Below are 22,651 nucleotides of genomic sequence, written 5' to 3' on the forward strand. Positions count from 1 at the left end.
CACAGTGCTGGTATTATTGGACCTCAGTGCAGCCTTTGACACAGTTGATCACTCCATTCTATTAGAGCGCTCAGAAACCTAGGTCCACCTTTCTGGTACAGCACTCGACTGGTTTAGACCCTACTATCTGTGCTTTTTTGTCTCTCTTGTTGTGTCTCTGCTCTGTCTTCTGTAACCCCAGTCGGTCGAGGCAGATGACCGTTCAGACTGAGCCCGGTTCTGCCGGAGGTTTTCCTTCCCGTTAATGGGTGTTTTTTCTTCCCACTGTCGCTTCATGCTTGCTCAGTATGAGGGATTGCAGCAAAGCCATGTACAATGCAGACAACTCTCCCTGTGGCTCTACGGTTCCCCAGGAGTGAAAGCTGCTTGTCGTTAAAAGACTTTTTGTATCAGTAGGTAACTTTACATCAGAGGCAACAAAAATCATTTGCAGGGTTCCCCAAGGGTCCATCTTGGGTCCCCTCCAATTCAATATCTACATCTCAGATCAAGAAAAACAACAACACAAGTTATCAATATTATGCAGAGGACACACAGCTCTACATCACCATGTCATCAGGTGACTATGAACCCATTGAAGCGCTGAGTAAATTCTTAGAAGAAATCAATGCACAGATGAACAAAAATTTTCTTCAATTGAATAAAGCAAAACTGAAGTAATAATTTTTGGACCAATAGAGGAGAGATCAAAAGTTAGCACACAGCTTCAGCTGCTTCAGCTAGGAACCACCGATCAGGCCCGAAATCTGGGTATTTAAACCTTCAAAGGCATCTAAACACAATTACAAGGTCGGCCTTCTATCACCTAAAGAACATTTCCAGGATTAAATGACTTATGGCTCAGCAGGATCTTGAAAAAGGAATCTGGGCATTTATTTTTCTTTTTAGGCAGACCTCTTTTCACAGGTCCTCACTAAGACTAAGAAAGTAGAGAACATCACCCCAGTTCTAAAGTCCTTACACTGGCTCTCTGTATCTCAGGAAATAGCCTTGAAAATACTTCTGTTAGTCTATAAATCACTGAATGGCTTAGCACCAAAATATATTCCTGAACTGTTGTCAGTCTGCATCCCCAGAACCAAACATGGAGAAGCAGCATTTAGTTTTATTGCTCCACCTATCTGGAACAAACTCCCAATAGAGTAAAAGTGGTGAAACTCTAAGTTCCTTTAAATCAAGGTTAAAAAGCTATTTGTTTAGAGTTGCCTTTGAATGCTAATGTTGAAATTTGTAATAGAATTTGTTGTCTTATATCTTGACCTGCTTCTATTATTCCACTGCAATGTGGTTTCCTCCGTAATGTTTTATTTTTCTTTGTTCTGTTCATAAACAGCACTTTGTGCTGGTCTAAAACATCCAATCCCAACAAAAAGTATTGCAATCTGTGGTTGTAACGTGACAAAATGTGAAAATGATCAGGTATGAACACTTTTCATAGTCACATGTTGGCTTGTACAGTATACTGCATAATATTTATTGCTATTAATATCTTTAAAATACAACAACTTGCCCAGTGAATGGCCAAAAAGGATAAAATATTAACAAATAACGGTTGTGAGAAATATCTATGTTGGTTCAATCATTTCTACTTTCCTAACTGTAACAAGATTGTTGTAAACTACTGACAAACCCAAAAATGAGGTATTGAAGTCAATAAATACCTAAAACATGTTATATGTATATAAAACATGGTTATGCGTGTATCAAGGTGAGCAATCAGATGCTCTGAAGAGGCTAGAAAGACTAAGAAAAGCAGCCAAAATCATTTAAAGCTGGGATTCCAAACACCTGAGGAGGCAACTGCTGGGAGGCGGGACTTTTGCAGGAGGCGAAGAGAGAGCGTGAAGAAGCCAACGCTGACCGCGCCCAGTACGGCCACACCCGAGATCAGAGCTACGGTCAAAGAGTTTAAAGGCTGGGAGGAATTAACAGGTGCTGGTGGATGGAAAATGGAGGCAAAGAAAATTAAACGGATAATTTCTTTAATGATGCTTTGAAACTGTTTGTGTTAAAGTTTTGAAAAAATTACACATTAAGTTCAAGTTTAAAATGTAATAATAATTGCAATTGATGCGAAGTGAGGGAATATTCTTACCGAGCTGAGAGTTGTTGACAGGTGTTTCATCTGTAAAATAAACAATAATAAAAAATAAGTGAACATTAGAACCTCTTTCATTTTAAGCATTTTTGTATCTTGTTTGAATGAATCCAACAATCTTTTATAAGCAAGCCTCCATTTTTTTTCCTGTTTGTGCTCTGCCGTGCTGGCAGATCAGACTATCTGTAAAAATGTCAGCCTGTTCCTCTAAGGATCAGTTTATTGTTCATACCACTCCTTGTGATGATTGGACCAGCAGTGATAACTGCGTTCCCAGACGCCACTGGCTGGGAATCAAGGCTCTGCTCTCCATCCCTCCTGCGCCGTCGCCCACAAATCTGTCAATCACGTTGCCCGGTTTCAGTCCTCGCCGAAATCAGAAGGCATTCACACACACTTACAGATTTTCACCCATACCGGAATGAGCATGATGCAGTCGTCGGCCCTGCAGAGCTTGGTGACGCAGTGCAAGAACACGGTGGACATCTTCTGGTGTCTGTGTTTCACAAAGCGGAAGACCTCGAAGGAGAAACGCCCAATCTGACTCTTGCCGTTCTCAAAAACGGTCGTCTGAGAATCTTTATAGCATCTGCACACACGCGCCACAGACACACATGCATATTTAAACACGCGTGCACTATAAAATGACATGCCGGTTGTCTGGATGTATGCTTAAGCTGTCACAGGATGGAAGCATTCATGAGGATAAGCCTAGCAGAGAGAGCATGAAAAGGTAATGACTCTCTTTTGTGGTTTATCAAGTCATCATCTTGGATGAAAAAAAAAAAAGCAAGATTACCCAAAGAAAAGGTCATAGCGGAGTTCATCATTAGGATTCCCTGAGGGGGTGGTGTAACAGTAGTCCATCAAGATATTCCATCTGCAAGAGGGACAAAACTGTGAGATGGGATAAAGATCTAACTGCACATGGGAAAGCACAGATTGGGCTTTGGGCTTTCTTCGCCGCAGACTGGCGCCTTCACGTCCAATAATAACATAATGGCATAATGAAAGTAGGCTAAGCGCAGAAAATAAGTCTACATCTGGGGGGGACAAGAGAAAAATCATGCTGGGAAAGATCAGAAATGTCATCTGTACAGAATTGAAGTTGTGTTGTAAAGATAACACGTTGCAACGGGTAAAATGAGATGTGTTTCTTAAAAGGTTAATGATTTATGAAGATCACGGCATAATCTGAAGTGAGCGAACTACCGTACCGTTTGTCTAAGTTTGTGGCTTTTACAGCAGCAAACACCCTGGTTTTCAGAGCGAGACCTGTCATTGGAATCGACAGAGGCTCTCTGTATGTCGAGTCCTGCAGGAAAAGGTAAAGTGATACCAGACAAATTAATACGAGACAATAACCTTTTTGCTGCGACAAACAAGAGACGGACAAACTTTGATATAATATAAAAGAGTAGCTCTCAGAAGTTAACACACCCCTTTTAAATTCCGAGTTTTAAATCTTTAATTAAACATTTCCAAACTTTTTTGCTTCCTACAATTTGACAAGCGTCCTTGTACAACTCAGCTGGAAAATTAACAAATCTGTTAGAGGAAAAATACAAAAAATTTAAATGCTACAATAAACTGCCTGCCTCAGTGTGTGCACATTTAAACTAATACTTTGTTGAAAGCCTTTCCGATTTAATCTCAGTATTTAGTCTTCTTAAATTCTAGCAAATCTGATAAACCTGAAATAAAGTTAAGCTATTCTAGTTGGATGCTGTTTATTTGCATCCTTGGGCCAAAGCCATGGTTTGCAGGCTGTTTAGAAAACATCACAAGGTTCTACTTGTGCAAAGGTATCATTCTGGGAAGGATAAGAAAGGATGTACTGCCTCATATATATACCAAGGTGAACACAGATGTCAAAAACCAGAGAAACCCTTTGACCACAGTAAATTTCAATAGAATATTTTCCCTAAATGTATGAAAACACAAATAACTGGTTCTTGGGAGGCTGTCAACTGACTGATGACGACACTGAAATTGCAGAAATTTCCCATAAGAACTGGTTGTGTTCTACATATCACAGCAATCTCCTTTTTCACATATATCTGGGATAGTAACAAGGCAGAAACATTTTCTTCCACAGAAAACATCCATGTCTGGCTAAAATATCCCAAAACCTGGTGGGGGGGGGGGGGGGGGGGGGGGGTAGATGTTATGATCGGATGAAAGCTTGAGCCTTGGGCCACAATGCTAAATGGTAAATTTGGCTCAGAGACAGCACTGCGCATCAACGAAAACACAGCATAGTCACAATTAGACATGCTAGTGGCAGCATCGTGCTCTGTGGTTATGTTTCTTCAGAAGAACCTGGGATTTTTGTCATGGTGGATGAAATTGTTAGCAGTTCCACTACCAGGGAGTTTTGACCCTTTAAAGCCCAGTGAGACCTTTTGCAGTTTTCTCCTGACTGATACCTTTATACAATGTTTTTTTTTTTTTTATACCTTTGTGTCCTTGCTAGCTAAATAATGCAAATGAGCAAACGTCTGGAAAATCCTTCAGGGTAATCAGATTCAATAGAATAGGTGTCAAAAAGACCAAACGCTGAGAGTAAATCAAAAGATGTTTCAATAAAGTTATTTTTGAAGGATATACATGCGTATGAAACCATTATTGCGACTTTTTAATATGTGCTATTTTCTATTTTTTAGAATAAAATAATCTTTTATTGCAGTACCAAGATTTCACACTGACATTTGCAGAAAACCCCCACAATCTTATGTTCAGGAGCAATTATTTTAGAATAAGGTACTAACATAATATTAACTGAAACCCCTAATAATTCTTGCTATAAAAATGCAGCTGAACTTTTCCTTTCACTATACTTTTTAAGGCTGAGTAGAATTTTAGTTAACATTTAATTTGTAATCTATGACTTCCAAGTTCCCTTAAAATATGATGTGCCCCAGAGGTCCATTTTTCTATGCCACTCCTCAAAATAGGCAAGACAAGATGTGTTGTGATCTTTATGAGTCAGGAATTACCTGCTATGATTTGGATTGATCTATATGATGATATAGCTTGTTATGATTATTTCTATATGATTTGCAAATACATTGAATTTATTTGCAAACAGCATGAACCATTCAACAGCTACAGTCAATAAAAAGTTTTAAACAACAAAATAGATATTGTCTGCCATACCATGAGAAATGTAAATGTGTGGCGTTGACTAAACACTACTGGGACGTTAGCAAAAACCATTGGCTTTGGTCAGATGAGAATAGCTTTAAAGGTAAGCTAACGCTACCTATTGCTAGCGCTACCTAATGCTAACGCCACCAATTGCTAGCGCTACCTAATGTTAGCTTGCTATATTAGTGCTCATACACAATCAGCCTAGTATAAAATTATTTAAGGGTTGAAGATATAAGTAATTAAAATATGGTGTGACTGACCAATCAGTGACCTACACACTTCTGACATCATATTTTCAGTGTGGCTGGGAAAGGTTGGAACTGCAAGCAAGCAGGTACTACAAATAATAACTTACGTGGAACCGTTTCTAATGGAAAAGCGAGCAAACCCGTAGCGAACTGCTCTGAGTTGGTACTAGAGGAACGGGGGCATAACTGAGCTTTTCAGCAATAAACACTCCTCGTGAGTCTGGCATGAAAGAAAGGAGGAATAGCTTGAAGATGGAGGAACAGTGATGCTGTGGGATGTTTTTTTTTCTTTTTGCAAAAGTCATAAACTGGCTATAGAAAAATAGCTCCTTGCCTAAACCTGCTTATATTTACAGTCTGATAAGTAATTTAGGTGTTTTAAATAGTTTGGCACTATGAGAAGCAAACAGGACACGGATCTCTGTTTTGCTAAAGAGATTCCGGTTTTGCAGAACTGCACAATGTTTTTGTGAAGTTATTTCACCACAACAGAAGATGTACTCACATATTTGCAAGGGGTGACTAGGCCTTCTTCTAAAACAGAGAAATTCAGCATATGCTGCTTTCAGAAAGACAGCAGCTTTCCAAAAAAAAAAATGTCTCTCAGCCGCACCGATTTTCTTTTTCATTCCGTTTTGACTTTTTTAGGAGATGTCTTGAAAATAAGGCAATTTTTGAACCTCTGTTATAAAACCGCCTGACCTTCTACATTTCTTCGAATCGTTACATAGGAAAAAGCAAACACATTGAAAACATTTTTTAAAAAAACAACTTTGACTAAAAGATGGTTTCACAAGCGTCAAACAGACATTTAACTCAACTGTGTCACTCACATTGTACAGGATCATACTCAGCGTGCTAACGAATGTGCCGTTGCTGTCCTTGACTGAAACAGCAGCAGAGGAGCTGTGAAAATAAAAACATTCATTATTGGCAGTTTTCCACTGATGTGCGGCCCGATATTGAACTTCACGTGTTTACTTGAGCTAAAATACGTATCGTAATGAATTTGTGAGCTATTACAAATAATAGACTATACGTGCTCTGAAATGAAGTGACACAAAACTCAATAGACAAAGATTTACTGTTGTGACGGCTTCAGAAATTCATTACGGAAAAAGGCCAGGCTCTCTTATGGACACTAAAGGGAAGTAACTTACGACGCCAGCTGAGAGTTATTGACCAGGTACTCTAGCGGGTAGCTGCAGCTGAATTTATACAGCAGCCCAGGCAGGTAGCTGATTATAGTTGGAGGGTCGGGAGTGTCAATGTATCCTGAGATATTCCCAATTTGTACCAGAGACATGTTCCCGAAGGCGTTGACCCCATAAGCTGTGCTGACCTGCGCAAAACACCAGAAATATCTCACAAACTAAACTTTAGTTGTTGAATGAAAATGTATCATGATTCAAATGGCTGTTTAATGAAAGTGATGTCTTGTGTGTGTGTGTGTGTGTGTCGCTTACAACTAGGTTGTTGCCACAGGCCTCCAGAGTGCTGAGGCTGATGCTGAAGAGGACGGCCGTGGGGAACGTGTTGTTGTTGATGAAGCCGCGACACTGAGCGTCGCTGTGCTGGCCGTTCAGGGCCAGGTCTGCAGCCGTGTAGCCCGAGTAGAGCACGGGACAGAAGTTGATCTTCAGGGTGATGGTTTGGACCCCGCAGTAAATGCTAATGTCCCGCTCCGCTGGGGACAAAAAAACGAGAGACACAGTGAGGGGAGGGAGATCAACAATTCCCAATTCAAAAAGTTCAGTGTGTGACTGAGTGAGTGCCAACAGCAACATTTTGTTTCTGAAGTAACATAGTAAGTGGATTTGCAAGTGAAGTGCGTCAAAGTTGATCAAATTTGTCTTAATTATTGCTATAAATTTTGATGCATATGGTATTTATTTTTTTAGTGGGATTAGTGTTCCCTATGAGGCAGAATAAAAATCATGGCTTTTGTTCATGGTAAAAAATAAATAAATAAATAAATAAGATAAAACGTAAAATTTTGCCAATTATTGACTTCTTATATCAAAGTGAAACTAACAGCCGGCATTTTTGTTAGGCAGATTACAAAAGGAACGAAAGTGAAATGAAACAAAATAAGCTAAATGAAATCAATCACAATCACACAGGAAAAAAAAAAAAAAAAACATAGAAAAATGTTTAAAACATTGTCATAAATCAATAAATAAATAGTATAGAATTTCAAATAGCGGTTTAGATGTACATAAAGTTAGGGGAAACGTTATTCCTAGAGGTTTTGCATGTTGTATAATCAGATTGGCAGTGTGGTTATTTTACCCAGGAAAGCAAGAAAGCCTTTATAACATTGCATCAATTGAATGGAGGGAAAATAACATTGAAAAAAAAATATTAGACATTAAAATATTTTTTAGTTTGTTTTAGCTCTATTTGTTTCTGCGAAAAAATAAAATAAAATAAAATAAACAAACAGAAATGTGATGTAATGCAAATGCAAATATACCAAATAATTTATTCATCCATGAAAATAGATTTTTAAAACAGTTCTCCGATGGTGTTATTTTATGTGAGGATAAATCTTGGCCAACAGAAAGCTAATGTTTTCTTTGTGGACACAGTGGGACAAACATTAAACATTTCCTGCAGGCTCTACTGACAATTAACACCTGAAGAGGCTGTGGCTGGTTCAGCTTGTGCTGATTCGTCACTTTAGGTAACAGCTCCATTTTCGTCACATTAAAGCACAATAATGGCAACGTATGGACTGAAAATAGAGGCAAACGTGTTGCGTGGTGTTCCTCACCCGGAAACCTGCTGTGGTAGTTGGCGTCGCAGTTGTATCCGTTAAACTGTGTGGAAACCGAGATGGCGTTCCCAATCAGCAGGAAGATGTAGCACATTTGTGCCATTTCAGCGCCTGAGGGAGGTTTACCCAGGGTCATCTTCAGGGGTGGAGGGGGGTGGGGGGGTGGTGGTCAACACTGGATCAACCACATTCCTCAGTTACATTTAAAAAAAAACAACAGCACCTATGCCAAAATCAGTGGCTGAAAAAAACAATGCTTCCTGCCACGCCTGATGTGAGCTCTGACCTCGATCCGAGAAGTTCAACCTTCTAGCTACAGGTCCCCTAATCCTTCTTCCTCGCCTCCTCTTTTACCACTAATGTTGACCCCTTACCCCCAACCCTTTTAAACTAAGGTCACCTCGCTTTCCAGCTCATTTCATCCCACTCCCTCCTTCACCCACACCCCCCCCCCTCCCCTCTTGTGTTTCTTTCCTCACCTGTTTACCTGTCTCCAGTCTTTTCCAGAGTAATTGGCCAGAACCACGTCTTCCTGTGATTTGTGGCGAGAGCAAACTCTACCAACTGTGGCGCGCACAATTTGTGGCGGCACCGAGGAAGCCAAACTGACCGCGACGTCAGCCTTACGCGCATACCCTTGTGTGCACGCAAGATGAGAAAGATAGCCCCAACAAAAAGCTGCTGCGGCGCAGAACATGGGAAACTCCATCAGATCTGAATGGACGGGACAAATCTTTTCACGGCACCAAGAAACCTGAGCGTGCTCGGTGGGTTCCCACTCATCTCTCTTCGCTCTGATCTCCGTCTGTCAGGTCAAACAAATGGTGGGCCTCAGCGGGGGGGAACGTCTCGCCCCGAGAATACGGCTTTCATCGGCTACCGCTGCGGCTCACATTCGTCTGAGCACAAAAGTCAGATCACGGTCCAATGCGGGGCTGTGTGTGAGTTAATTGTGCTGCGTAAGGCGTCACTTGAAGTAAAAGCAATCAGTTACAGCTACAGCAGAGATTTTTTATTTTTTTTTTAAATACCTGCACAGGAAAAAGGCCTATCTTTACCTTCGCCACAGACCTTCAGAAAAAGAAATGATTTATTCAAATGATCTGTTAATCTGTTAAACCTGCCAATGGCTTGTTGAACAATCTATGGGTTTTGAATTTGATTTTCCTCCTTTATGCTAAGGCTCAAGCTCAGTTGGCTTGGAATCTGTCAACAGCAATTTTCAAGTCTTGCTAAATATTTCTGCTGGATTTAGAGCTGAACTTTGATTTTGTCATTCTAGTTAATGAATATGCTTTGATCTGAACTGTGCGCTTGTCTCTCCGGCTGTATGTTTAGGACCGTTGCCCTTGCTGAAGGGGAAAATCTGCCCCAGTCTCAAGTCTTTTGCAGCATCTACCAGTTTTTTTTTTTTATCTCTATTATCGGCCTCCGTTTAGGTCCATATTCTCTTTCATCGCATCAGCTCTGGTCAGCTTCTATGACCCTGCTTGGGAAACCCATCTCCACAGCATGACGCTGCCACCACTATGTTTCTCTGTACAGATCAAATGGTCAGAGTAATGTCTCAGGGTTTTGCTTGTTAACCAGAAAGTTCAGTTTTATTCTCATCTGACCATAGTTTGTTTGCTTTGTCCCAAACATGGCTTGTGGTGTTCTCACTAAGGCTAAGAAAGTAGAGCACATCACCCCAGTTCTAAAGTCCTTACACCAGCTCCCTGTATCTCAGAGAATAGACTTTAAAATACTTCTATTAGTCTATAAATCCCTGAATGGCTTAGCACCTAAATACATCACAGAGTTGTTATCAGTGTATCAACCCTCCTAAGGTCTTCTGGCTCCAGCCTACTCTGCATACCTAGAACCAGAACCAAACACGAAGAAGCACCATTTAGTTCCTATGCTCCACTTATCTGGAACAAACTTCCAGAAAACTGTAAAAATGCTGAAAGCCTAAGTTCTTTTAAATCAAGATTAAAAACACATTTGTTTAGAATTGCCTTCGATTGTTCTGGTTAAACTTTTTCACTGAAACATCATTAGTTTAACTTTGTAGTCCAACTGTTTTTAATATTTGCTTTTAGTTTTTATTTTTCCATGTTTTATTTTTTTCTACATTTTGTTCCAACTTATTTTTATTCTGATTTATTTTCCTATATTTTAATCATACAAAACACTTTTCATTGTTTTTGTACTGAAATGTGCTACATAAATAAATTTGCCTTGCCTCTTCTTGCCCTAAAATAGGATGTCTAATGCCTTTCTGTGGGCAGTCGTCTTCCTTAAGTACCAGAGATGTGGAGTGCATGACTAATAGTTTTCCTGCCGGCAGGTTCTTCCACCTGAGATGGGCATATCTGCGGCTCTTAACATTAACCTCTTGGACTCTTGAACATATTGTGAAAAATCTACCTTTTTTAGCCCTTAAAGGCATTTTGTTGTGCACTTGGAGTTTTTAGGAGTGCAGACAATTTGAACGTAATCTGTCCCGGTGCTGCACAGATACCTTTATATTTTGTTTCAATTACGTTTTCTGAATAATTACGTCACTCTATTTGCTGCAGAACTTCTAAAGAAGGTCATGGACTTCTGGCTAACCAATTTTGTGAATCCGCCATTTTCATATTTTTTTTTCTCCTCCGATTTTGTACTCAAGGTTCCAAGATACCAAAGTTACAAGTGGATAAGTGAGAATGTTTGGTTGTTCAGTGTATTAACCCACTCAATTCATTACACCGTCCCCCAGCATACTACAAAAATGGCCGAACAGGGTGGAGTGGATCGCTCTGTGACCTGGAGGGGGGCGGGGTGTGAAGAGCCCCTTTTAGATTTAAAGAGACGGCACAAAAACGAGTTACTGTCAGACAAACTTCAGAACAGGGGTAAAAAAGTGTGGGGCAAAAATAACAAGGAATCCGAACCAAAGCATTGCAGTTCCTCTTTATATACAGCACAAGTGAGTGATTTAAATGTGAAAAGGAGGAACTGAAAAGCATAATATGTCCCCTTTAATGCTCTGTTTGCCCAGCCTGTCAATCACGGTTGATGGCCAAGTGCAGGTTTACAGTTGTGTCGTACTCTTTAATTTTTTTTAGATGATGGCTTGTATAAGTGCTCTGTGAAAGGTTACAAGTATAGGGTATTATTTTAAATGTTAACTACACTTTAAACCTCCCAACATCTTCTTCTCTGCTTTAGACTTAGACTTAGACAACTTTATTTGTCATTTTGTATGCACAGAGTGCGTACAGAACGAAATTTTGTTGCATACAGCTTGTAAATTGCAGTAAAATTAAATTACGGTATAAGGTGCAGCAGTGATTTAAAAGTAAAACAATTGAAATGTTAACAATGCAGGAGAAAGTCACAGTGTACAGGTGAGTATTTTTAAAAACCATCATTCTGTCATATTCCTCGCTTATTGTAATTTCTTGACTTTTGAAGGCAACTGGTTGAAGGTAGGTATCAAAGTAAAGGCTCCTAATTACATTTCTGCATCACAGTTTTCAGATTTTATTGGCAAAATATTTTGATACCCGTGTAACCTTTTCTAACTTCATAACTTCAGTTATACGTTGCTCCATCACATAAAATCCCAATAAAATAAATCAAAGTTTGGGGTTGTAATGGGCCAAAATGGGAAAGCGTTCAAGAGGTCTGAATACTAATATGGCAAACCTGCTCTGTGTACAATGAGCAAATGTCCGGTTTAGCCACCTGCTCCACTTCCATAATGATCAGTGTGTTGGAGATGATTATGTTCACAGGTATCCTCTTTCTTTGGCCTCCAAACAGAAAAAATCCCACACAGAGCTCTTATATTTCAATTTATATTCAACCACTAAACACTTTATCCTTTGCATTGACAGCGCATGTCCATGCAAGGCCTCTAAGCTCTTTGTACATGTTTTTTTTTTTTTTTTTTCGCAGGTCATTGTGCCCCGGAGACTTAAAATGTCTCAGGACCAACTGCCAAACTTAGATCTGCCCGATAAGACCGCCCCTATCAGATCCACCTGAAACATCCAGATTCAACAAGCAGACGTCTGAATCAGACAATCTGGGCGCGCAGCACAAAAACCGAGAGAGGGCGGCTGTAATCCGACGCTCCGGTTTTAACACAGACAGGAATTAAAGCCCTCATCAAAGGCCCTGCTACCATTTGATCCTCACTGAGTAATTTTGGTTTCCTTGCTACACCAGAAGGGGACCATTTGAAAATGGATTTGGCTAATAATACTGTTTATATCGCCACCAGCGACTTGCACTACAGACAAAAAGGGGGGGAAATATAACATGTAAGTTATTATTTAATGCTCCAGTAGTGCAGAAGATTAAAAGATAAAAGTTTGAGATTTCCTGAAGGAAACAGAGGTAGGTGTGTTTACTGAGGTTTCTGACAGTTATTTGGTTGTTTCGAATTAAGGCTGGCAAATTCCCGAGCAAGATGTGAAAAGCCAGAAATGTATGAGCTCATAGCGCTGCTATACTATATAACAAGACACCACTAGCAATTCACCGGAAACCATTCACTGCAACATTTTGGTTTATCTACATTCTAAAGTGGATTCAAAAGATGAATAAAAGCTCAGATTGTTCAGTTGTGGCCTGAAAGAGTGTCTTAAATATTGGGTGGATGCCTGATATTTATTATCTTGTCAAAATGACATTAAATAAATCGGCAATCTGATTTCGAAAATTGGGTTTAAATAGTTTTGTTTTTCAGGGATAATTTGATTAGTTGATGTTGGAATCAAATTATCAAAGTTAAATTAAATTAGGTATTTTTTTCAGTCGGGGAAAGATGCTTTTTGTTTTTATTAAATCTGATTGCTCTTAACCTGTTACAATGTTTGGAGCCGTGGCGCTCTGGCACCTCCTTGTGGGCACTTTATCACACTGCATGTTGCTCCATGTTTTAGTATTGTTTCAATGCATTGTTTTAGCTTTTATTGTTCATCTTTACTAAGTCAGCAAAAGGGGAAAATAGAATACATGATTTTCGAATGATAAAGTACAAATAAAAATAAAATAAAAATAAAAACAATGAATTTAACTACAATCTCCCATGTATTTCATAGGATAGACCAACACAAAGTATTGGATACGTTATCAAGGGAGAGGGAAATGATACACGGTTAACAAAATATTTAAAGAATAAATTCAGGAAACCTTTTCATTTGTTTTAAGCCACTTTATGCTGCTGAAGGTGAAACTCTGCGAGTGTCGTCATTTGCTGCCTCTGACAGGTTTTCATCTAGGTTTGACCTGTATTTAGCTCCATCGACTGTTACATTGACACTGATCTATTTCCCCGTACTTGCTGAATAACATTATCCCTACAGCATAACGCTGCCACCACCATGTTTTAATGCGGGAATGATGTGTTCGGGACGATGTCCAATGTTAGTTTCCTTCTAAAAAGCAGTTCATAAGTAGGCCAAAAATTTTATCTGGGTCTCATCAGATCAAGTCACCTTCTTGCAAATGTTCACTTTATCCCCATTATGGCTTTTAACGTACTGCAGATTAGACCTTTTGTGTTTTTTTAACATCTCTTTCTTCTAACCTCTCTACCACAGAAGCCACATTCTCACACCTGGAGTGTGGATCTGGGCAGCTCTTCAAAAGTTACCATGGGCCTCTTGGCTGCTTCTCAGGTCACTGCTCTACTTCTTGCCCAGCCTGTCCATTTATGTAGATAGCCGCGTGTTGGTGTCTAGGTTCACAGAAATCTTTGACAAGGTCCTGTAAAAACAAAATTAGGTAATGACAAGCAATGATAGAGCCCTAACTCATTTCCTGATTATGAACGTTTGTGCACATTTTATTACCCCATGAATATGTGCTATACTTTAAACTAACATGTAGACATTTTTTTACAGAAACACCTACAAAATAAAGAGTGCTTACAAAACACTTTCTGACAAATTTAGAGTGTGTTTTAGCAAGCATGCTTAAATCAGAGACAACCAGATTGTTGCCTTTCTGCACAATGTTCAACACCTTTCCAGGAGTCTTTGTCAAAGGACTGGCTTAAGTGCAAGCCACCGGATTTGACAAAGACTCCTGGATAGGTGTCGAAACGTTTTCAGTAAAACTGAGCAAAAGTCCGGCTGCCTCCGATTTAAGTCTTTTTGCTGTTGTTATGACCTGGATAAATAAGAATTTGCACATGCATAGTGTGTTATGTTCCAAAATTGTTCTAAAATGTTTTTTTCTCTCTCACAGAGAACATGTAGAGTCTAATTCAAAGCCAGAATTTCCATCAATAACATAAAATCTACATTCAGGGATCTGAAACCTGAAATTGTTTACTAGTTAAACAGTGTCGTAAGGGTTATTTTACAGCTTTTCTGTCAACTAAGCCGACTCAGATTAACTCTGAATTATGTTCTTTAAAAAACAGTTCGTGAAACATATTACATTATTGTAATAAGTATCACAAACCTATTAAAATAACGTGATGTAATGAGCAGTTTCAACGCTGTTTGTTGGCATCTAAAGCAGACCTAGCATTAAAACTGACTTGTCTCTAACTTTGGTGTTCTTGAGTGTGCGTTCAACTTTGAAATATTGGCGGTTAAAATGGAAAACTAAATTTTTAGCTTGGCAAATCAAAGACAAACTTAGCATTTAAAATATTTATAAATATTGAATGCAAAAGCTTCAGCATTTCACTATAAAATAGTCAGGAAGTGTTCATATTTTTCCAGACTTCTAGTTTTCTAGTTTCCATTGTCATCCTGACCTAGAAAATGATATAAGCAGGTTTCATGTCTTTTCAGACTTTTTAAAAAATAGAATAGAATAAAATGCCTTTGTTGTCATTGTGCTTTAATACAATGACATTAAGGCCCTTTGCACATGACAGCATTTTGCTGCGTTTTCACTTTGTGTACACCACAGCGGAGCACGTTTCCTCTGAAAATGATACAATTTGAAAATGGTTTCCAAAGCGGAAGCAGGCCCGTATTGAGACAATGTGGAGCCCCTGGGCACTATACCTCAAAGCCCCCCCCCAACCCACCCACCCACCCTTACCCGTGCTGCCCTCCGGTCAAAAACATCAGACATAATCAAGGGGATTTCTGTAATGTAATTTATTATTTACAAACTTACACAACTACATGTAGGCATATGAGCAGTGAGCAATATTCAAATATCTCATTTTAAAATGTTGAAATCAAAAAAATCTTGATTTATTTATTATTTGTTATTATTGTGACATCAGTGTTCACAAAACGAATAATGCATGGTCTTTCAACAATTTCAAGTAAATAATATAACAATTTATGAAAAAGATATTTTTAAAGCATGTGTCATGTGGTGCCCCCCCCCCCCCAACCCCCCTGGTTGGTGCCCCTGGGCACTGGCCCACTGGCCCTTATGGATAATCCGGCCCTGGCGGAAGGATTCAATAACATCTGTCCGTTGTCGTGTGGACAGGTAAAATCAAATTAGCAGAAATTAAGCAGGGGGTGTTTGTAAGTACAGTATGCACAGGTTTAGTTTCAAAGAGCATACCGCATGCTAATGATGTGGCTTGGAAATGACAATGTTTTCCGTTTTGTTTTTAGCATTTTTACCAGTGTCTTGTGGATGGTTGATCGCAATTTAAATGTCACGTAGATGTTTTAACAGAAACGGGAAAACATCCCCATTTTTAATGGATCATTGTTGTGTACGCAGAGCCTAAAAAAAAAAAACATCTGCATATCTTACACTTCATTCCTGTCAACCCATGCAAACAACAATAAAAAAAAAAACACACCCAATGGCAGTGAACAATATGAAGAGGCGTCAAGTGCTATGTGTCACTACAAAATAGAAACGCAAAAAAAGTTTGGCAGAATCTCAGAACTGTGATTGCTTTTGTAAACGGCTGTTCTTTGATCAACTATTTCTCATTTCTCACTGAGGGCTAAAGTTTAAAGTGAGTGAACAGTCTTCTGTGATCCTGGTTGCTCTAGAAAACAATGAAGAGTGGGCAATTTTCCTTCTAAAGATAGAAGAGAGTAGCCAGTGATCATGTTAACTGCTCTCTGCATTGCTTTCTTCTGTGCCAGAGCATCCGGGGTAATATACACACACACACACAGTACACCTGGGCGCTCTCTGGGGTTGAATGACTGTATAGCACCAGCAGCTTCTCACCCAAGTTGTTTTTCCTAAGAAGTCTGAGGAAGTGTAGGTTGTGCCATCTTCACCGCATCCATGGCATCTTTTATCCATGGGAGTCTGTCCGAGATGAAGCATACTCAAGATTGTTTGGAAGAGCTATGGCAATGGGGATTGTCCATCAATCTATTTGCTCTATAAGAAAAGTGGTGCGGGTCCAGGATGGATAGTTTTATTGTGCTTCAATACCAGCCTCTCAAGGCACTTCATAATAATACGGGGGAATGCAACAGGTCTTTAGTCATTCAGAGTGCTCGCCGGGGGCCTTTTTTTTTAAATTGGGATGACTGTAGATGTCTTCAGAAAGGATGGAATGATGGCTTGAGCTGTGGCAAATTTAAGATGTTGACAAAATTCCTCAAATAGACAGCATTTATACTCATTAAATATTCATCCTCTTAAAACAAAGACATGTAGACTTGGTTCTGATGGAAAGAAACCTTATTAGCTCTTAGTAATACAAGTGGTAGGGAGGGGGTTTATTAAAAAGCCTAACCTTATCAATGTTTTTAGAAAATCTACTCTGTGTAAGTTTTTTTTTTTTTTTTGGTATGCATCATGTTTATTTTTTCCATTTGTAAGCAATTTTAAAGGCCATTATATGGTGTAATGTAAGTTTATAATATCTTGTCTAAAGTAAAGATTCAACATTTTTACAATTAAATGGGGTATAAACAATTCCCATGGTGACCTGCAGATGGTTTGACCTGTCTTTCATCTGTTTATGGCTGACTCTTCTACAACTTTGAATAACACCGAGCAAGTACCAAAAAAATTAATGAATGCACGTTCAAATGTCATAGAAAATGTGTTGTGAGGGTCAATACCAGTTAATTGCAGAAAATGTCTGTAATTTCAAGTCACCGTATCAGTACAAGAGTACAGCAGTTCAACTCGTGTGCAAAATTTAAACAGTGAACAAAGTTGATCTGGTGTGAATGAAAGTGATACAGGGAGAGCAGTGTATGAGTGGTGCTTCATTATCTGGTAGATCCACGTGCGCTGAATTAGCAAACCACCCGCCAAGTCAACCACTTGTGTTTCTTCAGAAGAGAACTGCTGCCAATAGAGAGGAAAGGAAATCTCAAATCCCTCCTTAAAGACCAAGGTTTCACAGTCGCCTTTTAGTCATAGCCGCAGTTTGCAGCAACTCATGCCCTGGCAGCTTTTAAGAGCCAATTTGCGAGAAAATGGAACAAGAGGTATTTTCCGACATGGATGCAAAAATACTTTTTATACTTTTGCTGGGTGGCATTCAGAAATGTATCAATTTAAAAGTGATAAGAAGACCACATGAGTGCCCAACTGCCATTGAATCATGAGACTACGCCAAAACAAGGTGTAACTCAAAAGCTGGAATTGTATCACGGAATTTTCCCAAGTTTTCATGAAATCCATAACTGTGTTAATTGGTTGTGCAGTGCTTATATGAGACTGGGTCACAGCCTCTAATGAATTCAGTTCATTTATATAGCGCCAGTTCTTAAGTCATCTTAAGGCACTTTACAAGAAGTCAAATCAATCCAATCATACAGACAGAGTAAATTACATTCATTCCATGTTGATCCTAATTATAAATCAATGCAGTCAATTTTTTTTCAACAACAACAAAAAAAAAAAATGTAAACAGAGCAGAGCATATGAGTTCTTTTGTCTTGCGAGCGCCCAGGCTGGACTTTCATGAGGTTCTAATTACGGTTGAGTTGTTACTGAATAAATAATAATTTTGAGCTCTTTTAATGTTTTGAATAGAAAGCTCGGATCAGGAGCCCCGACAATTTTGCCTCCTGATGTAATTCCACCGCTCAACAACACAGAAAATATGTCACATTTACGTTGGGCTCACATGCGCACTCGGGTCAGTTTGCCACATACACACTTGTCGCCTGACAAGCGTTTATGTGCGTGTTAATCAGATTGTCAATCGGCATAAACCACTCCTCTCATTTGAAATACAATGTCTTTCCGATTTTGTTTAATTCAATCACAATATTCCGATAGGCTTGTTACACGACACATTTTTATTCCTATCAGCCCTTTCTTTTGTCCATATAAGCGTAGCTTAGGGTCAGGTCTGGGATACTTTGTCTCCTCTGGGTGGTGCAGTCTAGTATTCCTCCACTAGATGGAGTCAGCGAGCATGGTGGCTGGGTGAAGTGGCAGGTGTTACCCGTCAAGCCTCATCAGTAGAGGAGTATTTTAGGAGCCTGCTGCCAGCAGTTCTTTGCCTGAGAGCTAATCAATGTGATATAACTCCAGCCTTCCTGGCGTTCCTACTCTTAGACTTAGCAGAATCAGTCTTACCTTGTGTGTTCCTGCTTCTTAGGTTACTCCTGCATACTGTATTCTGCTCCAGTTCGGTTCCCGGTTCCAGAGTTATCTCACACCAGTTCAAACCTTTCCTTGTGCTGAACCTCCTGGCAGGCAGCGCGTGGCCTCCTGTTTCCTTGGACTCACCTGTGATCGAATCCTGCTCACCCTCCAGCACATTTATACAAGCCTCACTCGGATCGGCTTCACCTCTCTCCGGCTGAGCCAGACTCTCAGACCATGCTCATTCCTCCCTGGCGGTTACCATCACCTCTCAAGTAAGCAAACCACCAAACAATATTCCAAGATTCATCAACACATTCATTAACCCCACCTGTCTTCTCCTGAGTGCAGTTGAAGACCCGTTCTCTGTTACCAGTTCCGGATTAAGTTAATTTACTCAACCAATCAAATAAACTTCTTAAACTTTTTTTCCCCCCTGTCTCCTGAGTGCGTTCTGCATGTGGGTCAAATCACTAAAAACCATGACACTTACGAGAGCAGTCAGCTCCCAGGACCCACTGGCAGTTTATAAGACGGAGCCTACAAACAAAAAAAACCAGAAGTACGTATCAAAGAGTACTTTCTATGGTAAAGAACGGTAAAATAATTAATGGCTTCATCTAAAAGGGTAACACAGCTAAGTTTTGAGCCACTCTTAAAGTCTATAGAATTGGGGGGGGGGGACATTCAGTTAGTGACACTGAAAGCTCTGCTGATGATGTGTAGGAGAGAGACGGGGTTAAACACGGAAATACAGGGCCAACCGAAGCCCCCCTCCAGGATGATGTCCCAACCTGGTGTTCTCTGGTTAAACACAGAGAACACCAGACGAATATACAAGGACTTGAGAGTCCTTAAACTCCACCCATGGTACCACAGTGTTCCCCACAAAATCCCACCCAGGATGCTAGTCTTATCCCGGCCACCCAGTAACTGTCTGCTGCATCAGGAGTACCCAAGGACATCCTAAAGACTTCTTTCTTCTGCTTGACAGACTCTGCATCCCTGGTGTTCACCAGCAGGTTTAGATGATGGCTCCTGCAACAATTACCAATATTGGTAACATGGTCCTCTCAACATGGTCCTTTCTTATTTCATGTGTTTTCTATGAACATCAGAGAACTCAGGAATGCGGTCCCAGAGAATAATTTCCCAGCTGACTCACTGCTGGTGTCACTCGCCGGGGCCCATCGGATAACCTGCTCCACAATCAAACTCAACTCCCTACCATGTGGTGAGCAGTTGACAGCTCTGAGCTCTCATCACTCATGTGTCCAGGACAGAAGGCCACTGGTCAGATGATATGTTTAGAAAATTGATAATCAACTTTTTGCCTAACGGGGCCTGGTACCACCTCCTCTGGCTGCTCCCTGTGGTCCTGCTGCCATTTGCAGAAATCCTCCGCTCCCAGTTAGAATCGATCAGAGGCAGGAGGAATGTCTGGCTCTGACTGGGTGTCAGGAACGTCAATCACTGTTGTGTACGTGCTGCTCACACTCCGCACAGCACTACTGTCATTCAAGCTCAAGATTGAGGGTGGACCGTGGCTGTGTAGAGAAATGGTAGATTAGCAACTTGCTTATAGATGATGGATGGATTTTATAGTACAACAACATAACATATGTTTACAGAATTGTTCAAGACAGTCAAATTCTGACTGTTGCAGTTCAAATGAAAAGCCATACTGAAAATGATGATTAATGTGTTTTAACATGCTGGACTTTGCAAGAGACGGATGTTGTGAAATGCCACAGGAAATCACTGGGGTGCTTACTCAACCATGAAAAATGAGCTATGAACAATAACTTCCACCAGTGAGTATTTTGTTAGAGAAAGATTTCACAACTATGGGCCATGAAGTCAAACCAATGGCAGTTGTATAGAATGAGAGTATGCCTGACAATGCGTGGCTGGTTCTAAATGTGGCTGACATTAAACTATTATTCAGAATATCAGATCAGATCTGGTTCACACAGTAAAGAGAAAAATTAGCACAGAATGAGGTTTAAACACTGCCAGCAAACTTCCAAAAAAATCCTGGAAACAGATGGTGCAGAAGAGTCAACACTGAGGTAAAAACTCCGAAGGTGCATACTGTCTCTTTTGCTGTCCTGATGCCAAAGCAGGAAGTGATACAATATATAACTTTGGTGCTACTTTGTAGGACGTTGTCTTGGCAGGCATGGAAACAGTGATCTTTTTCAATAAGCGATGGCAGTGCAAGGTGGGCTTTCTTGACAAGAGCTGTGGTGTTTTGGCTTGATGTCAGCTTCCCAGTCAGACGGATCCCAAGCAACCTAATGCTGTAAACCCGCTCAACCTCACTGTTATTCATTACTGAGAGACGTTACTAATGGCAATTCCAATAAAATGTATGATTATCTCCTTAGTGGTCTTGAGGTCAGATTGTGTGTTGTGCACCAGGATGCCGTTCACTGTACCTTTATTCTATAATCTGAATCATCCCACTTCACAATGAGCCCGATAGTGTATAAAGATGGCGGTTCGAAATTCAGTCTTTCTGGGTCCCTGAGCAAGACCCATGACCAGCAAACAGCTCCCTAAGGGATAGGTTAAATGCAGAGGCAAATTTCCCCTCTGTGTGGCTTTAAAGGGAACTTAATAACAGGAGAATCTTGCAGAGTAGCCATGATGTGTCAACAGTCTGAACAGTGAGAGGATCAAGACTCATCCTTGTGGTAAACCTGTGTTTACAATAGTTGTTTCTGTTTGTTGCACAGCAGACCCTGCTGTTGTTTTCCTTTCAGAAACTCACCTATATATACTGTACCTGGATCCGAACAAAATAGGAACAGCTTCTCCACAAGCTGTTTTGGCAAGATTGTAATAAATGCAGAGCGGCAACCACGAGACAAAATCTTTGTGTCGGTATTCTGGCATTTCAAGTGTGTATGGTAAAACATGGCAGAGATTGCAAAATCTGTGGCGCGATTTTCTCTGTAGGCATATTGCAGTGGATCCAGTTGAGTGGAGAGGCATGATTTGTTTTGTTTGTCACGCGTTATGTAAAACACTCAAGACAAATTAATGTTTCACCGGCTACTGAAATTCCAGAGATTTTGTAGTAGTAATAAAGTTAAAAAAAAGCAACCTTACTTCAAGGAAGGACTATTGTAATTCTTTACTATCAGGAAGTCCTCAAAAAGCAGTTCAAAGTCTTCAGCTGATCCAAAATGCTGCAGCAATCAACCAGAGGGATCATATTTCTCCAATTTTAGCTTCCCTTCATTGGCTTACAGTTAAATCAAGATTAGAATTAAAAATTCTCCTTCTCACATATAAAGCCCTTAATAATCAAGCTCCATCATATATCAGAGCTCTGATTACTCCGTATGTTCCTAACAGAGCACTTTGCTCTCAGACTGCAGGTCTGCTGGTGGTTCCTAGAGTCTCTAAAAGTAGAATGGGAGGCAGATCCTTTAATTATCAGGCTCCCAATTTTAGTCCGTGAAGCAGACACCCTGTCTACTTTCAAGATAAGGCTTAAAACTTTCCTTTTTGACAAAGCTTATAGTTAGAGTGGCTTGGGTTACCCTGAGCTATCTCTGTAGTTATGCTGCTATAGGCTTAGGCTGCTGGAGGACATCAATATACATTTCTCTCATTCTGCTGAGTCTTCCTATTGTTCTCCAATTTGCATTATTTGTTGTTATAGCCATTTTTAACTTTATGTTCTCCGTCATTTTTCTCTTTCAGCTGTGACACCACCCAGGGGGACAGATCATCTGCCATTACCCTCTAACATTAAAATATTCCTGGATCAATGTGTACTTCTGTGCTTTTTTTGTGTCTCTGCTCTGTCTTCTCTGACCCCCAGGAGGTTGTGGCAGGTGGCCGCTTTACACTGAGCCTAATTCT

At 40.1% G+C, this 22,651-nt stretch overlaps 1 protein-coding gene across 2 annotated transcripts; it reads right to left on the reverse strand.

The window, feature by feature from the left end:
• Window positions 1-752: 752 nt before the first annotated feature.
• Window positions 753-8,981, reverse strand: LOC105939714 (zona pellucida-like domain-containing protein 1). 2 transcript variants are annotated; one of them, XM_012881983.3, is made up of 11 exons: window positions 8,758-8,981; window positions 8,276-8,389; window positions 6,966-7,186; window positions 6,660-6,841; window positions 6,333-6,405; window positions 3,316-3,413; window positions 2,898-2,978; window positions 2,516-2,687; window positions 2,331-2,436; window positions 2,096-2,125; window positions 753-1,935 (listed from the first exon to the last, which is right to left on the reverse strand). In XM_012881983.3, the coding sequence occupies exons 2-11, from the start codon at window positions 8,379-8,381 to the stop codon at window positions 1,763-1,765; spliced, it is 1,242 nt and encodes a 413-aa protein (XP_012737437.2). In that variant the 5' UTR covers window positions 8,382-8,389; window positions 8,758-8,981; the 3' UTR covers window positions 753-1,762. The 2 variants fall into 2 exon arrangements, with proteins under 2 accessions (XP_012737437.2, XP_036005735.1); XM_036149842.1 differs by having other exon boundaries at window positions 8,276-8,453.
• Window positions 8,982-22,651: the final 13,670 nt, after the last annotated feature.

This window comes from Fundulus heteroclitus, chromosome 18 (genome assembly GCF_011125445.2).
Source record: "Fundulus heteroclitus isolate FHET01 chromosome 18, MU-UCD_Fhet_4.1, whole genome shotgun sequence".
In the NCBI taxonomy this organism is placed as follows: domain Eukaryota; kingdom Metazoa; phylum Chordata; class Actinopteri; order Cyprinodontiformes; family Fundulidae; genus Fundulus; species Fundulus heteroclitus.